The sequence below is a fragment of the Salarias fasciatus genome, chromosome 3 (genome assembly GCF_902148845.1).
Source record: "Salarias fasciatus chromosome 3, fSalaFa1.1, whole genome shotgun sequence".
Classification (NCBI taxonomy): domain Eukaryota; kingdom Metazoa; phylum Chordata; class Actinopteri; order Blenniiformes; family Blenniidae; genus Salarias; species Salarias fasciatus.
This window is the reverse complement of record NC_043747.1, coordinates 30,064,496-30,076,995: the sequence shown is the minus strand read 5'-3', so window position 1 is coordinate 30,076,995 and position 12,500 is coordinate 30,064,496. Positions and strand designations below refer to the sequence as shown.

The following is a 12,500-nucleotide window of genomic DNA, read 5'->3' as shown; positions in this document are numbered from 1 at the left end:
CAGGAAGCAGGACGGTCAGAAACCAGCAGAACAATTGGGACAAAAGTGTATTAATGCCGTTGACGGAAATGGACACCACCTTTCTACAATCGGTCCCCTTTAAAAAGTCCTTTGAGAATTTCACATATCTAGGAGTGATTGTAACAACAAAACCAAATGACCTTCTACAAGTGAATTGGAAAGTTAAGATTCAGCAACTTAAACATGACATTGATTTTTGGATAACACTCCCATTATCCCTGGTGGGAAAAGTGAATGCTATAAAAATGGTAGTTTTACCACGCTTTCTTCATCTGTTTCAGTCAGTTCCATGCCATATTGCTTGCTCCCTCTTTAAACAATTAGACTCAATACTTACATCCTTTATTTGGAATTATAAAGCCGTTAGAATATGTAAGAAACATTTATCTAAAACAAAAGTGGAAGGTGGCTTCTCCCTGCCACATTTCAAGATGTATTACTGGTCAGCCCATTTGTCCATTATATCGTGGTGGAAAAAGGGCCCCTTATCCTCCTCTAAATGTTGCCCAACATGGTTAATTATGGAAAGGGGGCTCTGTAAGAAGACTTCACTGACTGCTCTTCTCAACAGCCCCGCAGCAGTAAAAAATTCTTTGTTTAATGTTAATTATGTTGTTGCACTTTGAAAATCTGGAAACAAATCAGTTCGTACATTAAAGCCCCTAAAGTTTATTTAGATGCCCCGCTCTATCAAAATCATTCTTTTGTGCCTGGCATTAATGACAAAGCTTTTTCTACTTGGAGTCAGGAGGGACTTTGTACCGTGGGGGATCTTTATATTGATGGGAAATTTGCTTCATTCTCGCAGCTTAGTGCCATTTATAATATTCCTACATCTAACTTTTTCAAATACCTGCAAATTCGTGATTATGTCAGGAAACATATACCCAATTATGAAACTTTAAGCATCAAGTGCTGGAAGCAATAAATTCCTTTAACCCAGTTAATTCTGGAGCAGTTTCCCATTTCTATCGAATCCTACATGGTGTAGCTCCAACATCTGCCGCAGAGCGTAAGTAAACTTGGGCTGATGAGCTTAATTTAACTGTTACCGACGAAATCTGGGGTGAATGTTTAAGAAGTATACATGATTGCTCTGTGAATGTAAGACATAATCTTATCCAGTTTAAAACACTGCATAGAATACACTACTCCAAGGAAAAGCTACACAGTTTTTTCCCTGAAGTCTCCCCCCTTTGCAACAGATGTAAATCGTCTGTAGGGAATTTAACACATTCTTTCTGGTCATGCCACAAATTGTCTTCATATTGGGAAAATATCTTTCAATGTTTTTCTGAGGCATTCGGGAAATCCTGGAAACCTGATCCACTTGTTGCTGTTTTGGGAGCCTCTAGCCATTTAACACCAGCCAACCTTTATGAAAAGAAAGCTGTTTTGTTTGGTATGGTGGTTGCAAAAAAACTGATTTTGAGAATTTGGAAGATGGATGTTGTGCCCACCTATGACCAATGGCTGGGAGAAATGGCAAATACCGTATTGGCCCGAATATAAGACGACTCCGATTATAACACGACCCCTATTTTTCAAAGATCATTTTGTGAAAAAAAAAAAAATGCTGAAGACAATAAGGTCACTCATAAAACAACTTTTTGTTATACAATTATTATAAACTCAAAAACTCACAACTGAGATAACATTTCACGAGATATAAAATGAAACAATATTACTACAGTATTGAATAAATCCATTCTCTTTCTCAAAATAACAAACAATAAGCAACAAATAAGGAGCCTCAAGGGGCCAAAACTGCATAAATGATGTAAATAACTGTCCAGTGTCTTCAGCTGAATCAGGCTCTGGTGGTGGACATTCCGTCTTTCTGTTGTTTTCAGTGACGTCTTCACTCACCCTTCTATCAGTCTCTCTGAAGCGTCGCTCTTGGGACCACGGAAAGCTTTTCTATTTTTTTCTGTGCTCTCCAGTCAGAACGAGGCTCTGCTCCACCAGACCTCCTGGCGGCTTGGCAGTAGTTTGATGACTCTGCTGCGTTGATCACCATCAGTTTAAAGTTGGTATCATAACTTCTCCTCTGTTGTTTGCTCAGTTGTCCAGCGTTCAGCCCCTTTGTTCCAGATGATCCGCCATTTTTCATCAGATCATTTGATCTCATTTCATCGCTCCACTCGCTCTCTGCTCAGTGATACTTTGGCTCCATCTAGCGGCGCGGATGCGTATTGACCATCTACCGTAAGTCCGCGATTATAACACCACCCTACTTTTGAGGATGCAATTTCTGGAAAAAAACATCGTCTTATATTCGGGCCAATACGGTACTCTGCATCTGGAGAGACTAAGGCTGAATCCCATTTCACCCCTTAGCCCTTCCACTTGGCCCTACCCCTCGTTTTGCGCGTTCACGTGGAGGGGTAGGAGTGTCCCAATTGTCATTATGATGGAGGTGTAGGGCCAAGAAGGAGGGCCAGTCACCCCTCCAAAAGGAGATTCTCCCGAGGCACACTCCAAACGGAGGGGTATGATGCAGTGGCGGCCGGTGGCGAGGGGTGCCTGTTCTGTCAGCCTAGACCATGACTGGCGGGTGGGGTTAATTCACTTCCGCATTGGCGGGAACGATTGTTTCCACACCCGCGCATTCCAGGCGCATTCCAAACACAACAGATTGACGATTATTTTCAATAAACTGGTTTCTTCAACACGGCCCGCCTGGAATGCGCGGGTGGGAAACGAGCGCCCCCGCCAATGCGGAAGTGAACTAAGCCCGCCCGCCACTGACGGTCCAGGTGAACAAAACAAGCGCCCCTCGCCACCGGCACCACTGGATGACAGATTTCTCAGAAAGCCTTCCAAGATCGGCAAAATGGCGGCGTCCGCAACGAAAGACGTTCATAAATGTCAGTATTTTGTCAATTAATAAAGTTTTAAAATGTAAGAAAAACATTCTTCTTCGGCAAATAATTGTCGCATCTGCCTACGTCATCGGCAGCGGCGACTACTGATGACGTACGCGATTGTCGGAGGGGTGTCCCAATTCGGAGGGGTTGACTTTCTCCCCTACCCCTTAGCACTCCGTTTCATAGGCGGAGGGCTAAGGGGAAGGGCCAAGGGGAAGGGCTAAGGGGTGAAATGGGATTCAGCCTAAGACTCTATAGTGATGGCAAAGGAGATGTGTTTGATAAAATGTGTGTGTGTCTTTCACAAAGGTACGCATATCCTGTTTCTCTTTAGTCCACTTAGCAGCCCCAGCAGTGTGTGCTCTCCTTATGCTGCCAGGTGTGTCATCCCTCCTCGGTACGAAATGGTAAGGTAAGGTACTTTATTGGTCATTATACAGTGAATGTACAACGAAATTTGTTCTCTGCATTTAACCCATCCATCGATGCCACTGAAGCATTCCGTATGGAGCAGTGGGCTGCGGGGAGCGCCCGGGGACCCATCTCCAGATGGAGAGCCAGGCTAATGGTCAGAATCACCTGACTGGAGGATTGACCTATGGTGCATGTTATCGGTTGACGGGGGAAACCGGAGATCCCAGAGGAAACGCATCCAGACACGGGGAGGAACATGCAAACTCCACACAGAAAGGCCCGCACGGTCCGGGGATTGAACCCGGGACCTTCTTGCTGTGAGGCAAGAGCGCTAACCACTCAGCCACCGTGCTGCCCAAGATGACAGTAAATGGTGATTTATTGTTTAGATTAATTTCATTATTTGGGGTGATTTCATGATTTGTTTTACAGCTGCACAGTCATCAGCTGCAGTTCATCCCGGGCTTTACTGCTGTTTTGGCTCCCTTCTCTGGATGTGCTCGGCACCTCATCGTCGCGCCGCGGCCTCCTCAGTGCCCCCTGCTGCCCTCAGGGCCTGATGGACAGTCCGGGCTCCTGAAGGAGTGTCAGCCACCTGCCTAGGACCTAGGAGCATGCCCAAATGCCGGGCTCTGGTGTTTTAATAGATGCAGATGCACCATGTATTTTGATTTCTTTGTTTTTCTTGTTTCTTCTGTTGAATCAAGTGCATTAGTGATTACTTTTGTCTCGTTTCATTTAATTCCTTTCCTTTATTTTGTTAAAGGTGCATTAAGGAGTTTTTCAGCCTTAAAAATACTTATTTTCCACCATAAATATGTTCCACATTTTTAATGCTGTGTCCAATGAGCCCTGACAGATTCATTACCAGAACCAGAGCCGGTCCGGCTCCAGAATGTTTTTGGGGAGAATTTGAAAGGAATGACGTAATGCGCACTCCGGCTGGCCTGACTGAGTTAAGGTTTCGTTTTGTCCGCCATTACTCCGCCAGATGCTTAGTGAGCAACAACTGATCAGGATCTTCCAGAAAGTCAGAACAGACTGGCTTCTAGCACTGCAGCTCCACACAGACTCCACCAGGGAGAAGAAACTGACATCTTACTGCAGCGCTGCTAAACCAGCGAAGACGGAGTTCCCCTCTTTCGTGCACGGGAGCCACAGGGACGAGTTTTTCACTAAGCTGCGTTACGCCCAAGGCCTGCAGGGGGCGCTGTTTCACATAAAACGTGCAAACTCCTTAAGGCACCTTAAGTATTTCATATTCATTTCTGTCTTTATTTTGCATGAATTGCTTTGTTCTCTTCTTTTTTCTTTCAAATATTGTTTAGGTATTGGACTTTTTTGGGGGTATGAGGGCTGCCATTGTTGCGTGAGTTTAATTGTTGCTTTCTTTTCTTTTGGCAGGTGCTGGGGGCTCCGGAGCGGCAGCGGTTCCCTGGCGGTGGTCCCTTTTTCACTTTTTGTTTGCTGTGTCACGGGTGCTGTGTTTTTGGATCCTTCCCCTTTCTGTTACTGCTGTCGTGGTCAGCCCCAGCCCTGTCCAGTTCAGTTTTCTTTGGCAGGCCTCAACTCCTCGTTAATTTTGAGTTAGTCTGCTGATTTTAACATTCAGAATTTAATAAAGTTTGTTTTTATATTTGAAATCGCATCCTCTGCCTCGGTGAATCATTGGAACCGGCGGGTCTTTGTGTTTTTTTGAAATTTTATGCATAATTGAGATCCTGGGGTGAAAGTCCCCAGGTGGCGTTGTCTTTGATTTGTTTTTTTTCTGTTCACCTCACCACTCGTCCTGCAACAAAAGCACTTTTTGGAGTTCATAACAGAAAAAAAATGTCTTTAAAGATATGACTGTATGTGCTTTATCTGAATGGAATAAATTTCCAGGTATGTTGGAAATCTTTTTGTATTTTGTGTGAACTTGCGTTTTAGTTAATAATGGCACTCACACTGATGAGAATATTTTAAACTGGCTCCATGACAAAAAGGTTGCCGACCCATGGGCTAACAGCTGACTGAGGACAGAGGCTAAGCTAATCTCAGGATGTAGCAGGGTCCATCAGGGTGTATCAGGGTGTATCAGAGTCTATCAGGGTGTATCAGGGTCTATCAGGGTCTATCAGGGTGTAGCAGGGTCTATCAGGGTGTAACAGGTTCCATCAGGGTGTATCAGGGTGTATCAGAGTCTATCAGGGTGTAGCAGGGTGTACCCTTTTTAACTGTATTTCAGACATCAAGTCATGGATGCAGTGAATTTCCTGCAGCTCAACCAGGACAAGACTGAGGTTTTAGTTTTCGGTCCTGAAGGTCAGAGAGAGAAGATTTTACCAAAATTACGGGATTTTAAACCAGAACAGTCAGTGAAGAACCTGGGCCTGATTTTTGACTCTGAGCTAAATTTTATTCCACACATTAAAAACAAAACTAAGATTGGATTTTATCATCTTTAGAATAAAGCCAGAGTCGCACGTTTCTCTCTCAGCCAGCAGGAGGCGCTAATGCAGCTTTTATCTCCTGTAGGTTAGATTACTGTAATGCCTTGCTCTCTGGTCTGAAACAAAAAGAATATTTCAAACCTACAACTGTTACAAAACTCAGCCGCCATGCTGACGAGGACCAGGGGGCGGAGCCACATTACAGCGGTTTTACAGTCGCTGCATTGGCTCCCTGTCTGCTTCAGGATGGATTTTAAAGTTCTCTTATTAGTTTATAAATGTCTTAACGGCCTTGCGCCTTCTTATTTAGCTGATCTGTTTTCACCCTATCGACCCTCGCGGCCCTGAGGTCCTCTGGCAGCGGCTCACTGTGTGTTCCTAAAGCCAGAACCAAGACTCATGGTGAGGCGGCTTTTGGCCATTATGGCCCCCGCCTGTGGAACAGCCTGCTGGAGAACCTCAGGACCGCAGAGACTGTTGATATTTTTAAAGGGAGGTTGAAAACACACCTTTTTAATCAGGCTTTTAACTGACCTTTTATAGTCCTCTTATTCCATTCTTATTTATGTAATTTTATTCTATTTTATTATGCACTTTCAACTTGTTTTACTTTTTTACTTTATAATCCTATCTTATTATCTTATTTTAATTTTGTGTCATATTTTATTATGTTTTAGCTGTTTAATTCCAGTGTTTCCTCAGGGGGGTCCTTCACACCGGGAGTTGGTGCTGGTCCAATGCTGGGGTTACTGTGCCCGGGTACTCTGGTCCTGGCTGGCCTGGGGGCTCCACACTTTGGTGTGCGAGTTCCCATGGTCTGTCGGGGTCGGGGGTCGAGCGCTGGGGCCCCAGTTTTAATTGACCCTCGACTTCCCTTGGTGTGGGGGGCCCCACTGGTGGCGTTTTCCCTAAGATGCTCAGTGCCATGCCATGTCTCCTCTGTTCTGTGCGAATTAATGGTAGAGTGTGAGTGTGAGGGTGAGGGTGAGTGTGAGGGTGAGTGTGTGTGTGGTGCATACTGTTTGATGGCGCGGTTTTTATTCTTTTTGTTTTTATGACTGTTTTTAATGTTCAGCACTTTGCGTTGTTTTTATTAATATGAAAAGTGCTATATAAATAAAATCTGATTTGATTTTGATTTGATTTGATCAGGGTGTATCAGGGTGTATCAGGGTCTATCAGGGTGTATCAGAGTCTATCAGGGTGTAGCAGGGTGTATCAGGGTGTATCAGGGTGTAGCAGGCTCTATCAGGGTATATCAGGGTGTATCAGAGTCTATCAGGGTGTATCAGGGTCTATCAGGGTGTATCAAAGTCTATCAGGGTGTATCAGGGTGTATCAGGGTGTAGCAGGGTCTATCAGGGTGTATCAGGGTGTATCAGAGTCTATCAGGGTGTATCAGGGTGTAACAGGGTCTATCAGGGTGTATCAGGGTGTATCAGAGTCTATCAGGGTGTAGCAGGGTGTATCAGGGTGTATCAGGGTGTAGCAGGCTCTATCAGGGTATATCAGGGTGTATCAGGGTCTATCAGGGTGTATCAAAGTCTATCAGGGTGTATCAGGGTGTATCAGGGTGTAGCAGGGTCTATCAGGGTGTATCAGGGTGTATCAGAGTCTATCAGGGTGTATCAGGGTGTAACAGGGTCTATCAGGGTGTATCAGGGTGTATCAGAGTCTATCAGGGTGTATCAGGGTGTAACAGGGTCTATCAGGGTATATCAGGGTGTATCAGAGTCTATCAGGGTGTATCAGGGTGTATCAGGGTCTATCAGGGTGTATCAGGGTGTATCAGGGTGTAGCAGGGTCTATCAGGGTGTATCAGGGTGTATCAGAGTCTATCAGGGTGTATCATGGTGTATCAGGGTGTAGCAGGGTGTATCAGGGTGTAGCAGGGTCTATCAGGGTCTATCAGGGTGTATCAGAGTCTATCAGGGTGTATCAGGGTGTATCAGGGTGTAACAGGGTCTATCAGGGTGTATCAGGGTGTAGCAGGGGTGTATCAGGGTGTATCAGAGTCTATCAGGGTGTATCAGGGTGTATCAGGGGTCTATCAGGGTGTATCAGGGTGTATCAGGGTGTAACAGGGTCTATCAGGGTGTAGCAGGGTGTATCAGGGTGTATCAGAGTCTATCAGGGTGTATCAGGGGTGTATCAGGGTCTATCAGGGTGTATCAGGGTGTATCAGGGTGTAACAGGGTCTATCAGGGTGTAGCAGGGTGTATCAGGGTGTATCAGAGTCTATCAGGGTGTATACCATGAGTGTATTCAGGGTGTAGCAGTCCATACAGGGGTGTATCAGGGTGTATCAGGGTCTATCAGGGTGTTTTCAGGGTGTATCAGAGTGTATCAGGGTCTATCAGGGTCTATCAGGGTGTATCAGAGTGTATCAGGGTCTATCAGGGTGTAGCAGGGTGTATCAGGGTCTATCAGGGTGTATCAGGGTGTAGCAGGGTCTATCAGTGTGCTGGTCGAAGGACGTTGGAGCGGGGTCTAATCAGGGTGTATCAGAGGTCTATCAGGGTGTATCAAGGGGTAAGCAGGGTCTATCAGGGTGTATCAGGGTGTAGCAGGGTCTATCAGGGTGTATCAGTGTCTATCAGGGTGTATCAGGGTGTAACAGGGTCTATCAGGGTGTATCAGGGTGTAGCAGGGTGTATCAGGGTGTATCAGAGTCTATCAGGGTGTATCAGGGTGTATCAGGGTGTATCAGGGTGTATCAGAGTCTATCAGGGTGTATCAGGGTGTAGCAGGGTCTATCAGGGTGTATCGGGGTCTAGCAGGGTGTATCAGGGTGTATCAGGGTGTATCAGGGTCTATCAGGGTGTATCAGGTGTATCAGAATCTATCAGGGTGTATCAGGGTGTATCAGGGTGTATCAGGGTCTATCAGGGTGTATCAGGGTGTATCAGGGTGTATCAGGGTCTATCAGGGTGTATCGGGGTCTAGCAGGGTGTATCAGGGTCTAGCAGGGTGTATCAGGGTCTAGCAGGGTGTATCAGGGTGTATCAGGGTCTATCAGGGTGTATCAGGGTGTATCAGAATCTATCAGGGTGTATCAGAATCTATCAGGGTGTATCAGGGTGTATCAGAGTCTATCAGGGTGTATCAGGGTGTAGCAGGGTCTATCAGGGTGTATCGGGGTCTAGCAGGGTGTATCAGGTGTATCAGGGTGTATCAGGGTCTAGCAGGTGTATCAGGGTGTATCAGGGTCTAGCAGGGTGTATCAGGGTGTATCAGGGTCTATCAGGGTGTATCAGAATCTATCAGGGTGTATCAGAATCTATCAGGGTGTATCAGGGTGTATCAGGGTGTATCAGGGTCTATCAGGGTGTATCAGGGTGTATCAGGGTGTATCAATCTATCAGGGTGTATCAGAATCTATCAGGGTGTATCAGGGTGTATCAGGGTGTAGCAGGTCTATCAGGGTGTATCGGGGTCTAGCAGGGTCTATCAGGGTGTATCAGGGTCTATCAGGGTGTATCGGGGTCTAGCAGGGTCTATCAGGGTGTATCAGGGTGTATCAGGTGTATCAGGGTCTATCAGGATGTATCAGGGTGTATCAGGGTGTATCAGGGTGTAGCAGGGTGTATCAGGGTGTATCAGGGTGTATCAGGGTGTATCAGGGTGTAGCAGGGTGTATCAGGGTGTATCAGGGTGTAGCAGGGTGTATCAGGGTGTATCAGGGTCTATCAGGGTGTATCAGGGTGTATCAGGGTGTATCAGGGTGTAGCAGGGTGTATCAGGGTGTATCAGGGTGTATCAGGGTGTAGCAGGGTGTATCAGGGTGTATCAGGGTCTATCAGGGTGTAGCAGGGTGTATCAGGGTCTATCAGGGTGTATCAGGGTGTATCAGGGTGTATCAGGGTGTATCAGGGTCTATCAGGGTGTATCGGGGTCTAGCAGGGTGTATCAGGGTCTAGCAGGGTGTATCAGGGTCTAGCAGGGTGTATCAGGGTGTATCAGGGTCTATCAGGGTGTATCAGGGTGTATCAGAATCTATCAGGGTGTATCAGAATCTATCAGGGTGTATCAGGGTGTATCAGAGTCTATCAGGGTGTATCAGGGTGTAGCAGGGTCTATCAGGGTGTATCGGGGTCTAGCAGGGTGTATCAGGGTGTATCAGGGTGTATCAGGGTCTAGCAGGGTGTATCAGGGTGTATCAGGGTCTAGCAGGTGTATCAGGGTGTATCAGGGTCTATCAGGGTGTATCAGAATCTATCAGGGTGTATCAGAATCTATCAGGGTGTATCAGGGTGTATCAGGGTGTATCAGGGTGTATCAGGGTCTATCAGGGTGTATCAGAATCTATCAGGGTGTATCAGAATCTATCAGGGTGTATCAGGGTGTATCAGGGTGTAGCAGGGTCTATCAGGGTGTATCGGGGTCTAGCAGGGTCTATCAGGGTGTATCAGGGTCTATCAGGGTGTATCGGGGTCTAGCAGGGTCTATCAGGGTGTATCAGGGTGTATCAGGGTGTATCAGGGTGTAGCAGGGTCTATCAGGGTGTATCAGGGTCTATCAGGGTGTATCGGGGTCTAGCAGGGTCTATCAGGTGTATCAGGTGTATCAGGGTGTATCAGGGTGTAGCAGGGTGTATCAGGGTGTAGCAGGGTGTATCAGGGTCTATCAGGTGTATCAGGGTGTATCAGGGTGTATCAGGGTGTATCAGGGTGTAGCAGGGTGTATCAGGGTGTATCAGGGTGTAGCAGGGTCTATCAGGGTGTATCGGGGTCTAGCAGGGTCTATCAGGGTGTATCAGGGTCTATCAGGGTGTATCGGGGTCTAGGGTCTATCAGGGTGTATCAGGTGTATCAGGGTGTATCAGGGTCTATCAGGTGTATCAGGGTGTATCAGGTGTATCAGGGTGTATCAGTGTATCAGGGTGTATCAGGGTGTAGCAGGGTGTATCAGGGTCTATCAGGGTGTATCAGGGTCTATCAGGGTGTATCAGGTGTCAGGGTGTAGCAGGTGTATCAGAGTGTAGCAGGTGTATCAGGGTGTATCAGGGTCTATCAGGGTGTAGCAGGGTGTATCAGGGTCTATCAGGGTGTATCAGGGTGTATCAGGGTGTATCAGGGTGTATCAGGGTGTATCAGGGTCTATCAGGGTGTAGCAGGGTGTATCAGGGTCTATCAGGGTGTATCAGGGTGTATCAGGGTGTATCAGGGTCTATCAGGATGTATCAGGGTGTATCAGGGTGTATCAGGGTGTATCAGGGTGTATCAGGGTGTAGCAGGGTGTATCAGGGTCTATCAGGGTGTATCAGGGTCTATCAGGGTGTATCAGGGTGTATCAGGGTGTATCAGGGTGTATCAGGGTGTAGCAGGGTGTATCAGGGTGTATCAGGGTCTATCAGGGTGTAGCAGGGTGTATCAGGGTCTATCAGGGTGTATCAGGGTGTATCAGGGTGTATCAGGGTGTATCAGGGTGTAGCAGGGTGTATCAGGGTCTATCAGGGTGTATCAGGGTGTATCAGGGTGTATCAGGGTGTATCAGGTCTCCTACCTGCACTGTGTCCAGTGAGGAAGAGGAGCAGGATCCAGGTGAAGGATGAAGTCATGCTGCTGCTGCTGCTGCTGCTGCTGAAGCTCCTGAACAACTGACTCAGTCTGACTGAGAGACTCTTTAAAGCAGGAAGGAGTCACATGACCTGCTGTCACCTGTTGCCGGGTAGACTCTCTGGGAGATGCAGCGGCGAGAGCAGTGTTACTCTGGGTGCGTTCACGATGGCAGAGCCAGAGGTAGGCGGAGCTAGACGAAGCAGACGGCGCAGCCGTGGGGCGGAGTTATAAGTCTTCCTCCAACTCGGACAGCCCTATGTTCTCCATGGCTGTGCTTCTCATGACTCCCACAGTGGGGGGTGTGTATTCATGCAAATGAAGCGTGTTATCATGGATGAGGAGTGGGCTGGGGTCCAATCCCCTGCCTGTATGGACCAGAGCGCTGGGCCAGGTAGCCGCGGTGAGTTGCTCTCCAGCAGCTCACAGCGGCTCCTCTGTGACCGATCTCGTTTGGGTCTCGCGAGTTTTCGATGCCCTACGTAGGTCCTACGTATCAGTGACCCGGGCCACATCTGGGCGGGGCGGCTCAGAAGTCTTAAAGGTCTGCCTCTGGCTTTCTCATGTCCAACGCACCTACTGTCTGCAGTTCCTGAACGTCTCACTGGTCAGTAGCTGCTGGTGTTTCAGCCAATCAGAAAAAGATCAGCTGATGAGTCATCAGTCTCCGGGTAGAGAACTCTCTGGAAGGTTTGGAGGAATAAAGGCTGGTTTTGCTCCAGAAGTTTATTTTGAACTAATGAAGTAAAGATGACCTTTGACCTGAGTGACCTGAGAGAACAGAAGGAAAACTGAACTCTGAGGAGTTTCCAGAGGAACAGAGACTGATTGATTCATGAGAGCCTCCAGGATCAGACTGTCAGTCCTCTGATTGATCATCCAGTTATTGGGTTTCTTTTCCCCTGGAAATTAGTAGTTTGAATCATTCTCCCTGATCAGTGCTCTGATTGGTCCAGAGCTTCTGTCCACCGACCTCGTCTCTCTATAGGAATTCAGACTTAACAGAACAGGGTGAGGATCGATGATTCAGCAGTTTGAACTCTGAACTGATTTACAGCAGTCAGTGACTCTTTGTCCTTCTCTAGTTTGATTCTGGAAACAGAGAAAAACACAGATCTGAATCTCCCATTAACTCCTAGTCAGTCGGCTGTTAGTTACTAGAGTCAGTCGTCATTAATAGGGCCCAGAAAGGCCCGACGGCGCTA

At 47.1% G+C, this 12,500-nt stretch overlaps 1 protein-coding gene across 1 annotated transcript in view; it reads right to left on the bottom strand.

Moving 5' to 3' along the window:
• LOC115409325 (H-2 class II histocompatibility antigen, E-S beta chain-like) overlaps positions 1 to 11,397 on the bottom strand; it is a 24,070-nt gene extending 12,673 nt beyond the window's left edge. Inside the window, exon 1 of the mRNA XM_030120455.1 lies at positions 11,243 to 11,397. Coding sequence (XP_029976315.1) covers positions 11,243 to 11,297 — 55 coding nt within the window. The 5' untranslated portion in view covers positions 11,298 to 11,397. The remainder of the gene's footprint in view (positions 1 to 11,242) is intronic.
• Positions 11,398 to 12,500: the final 1,103 nt, after the last annotated feature.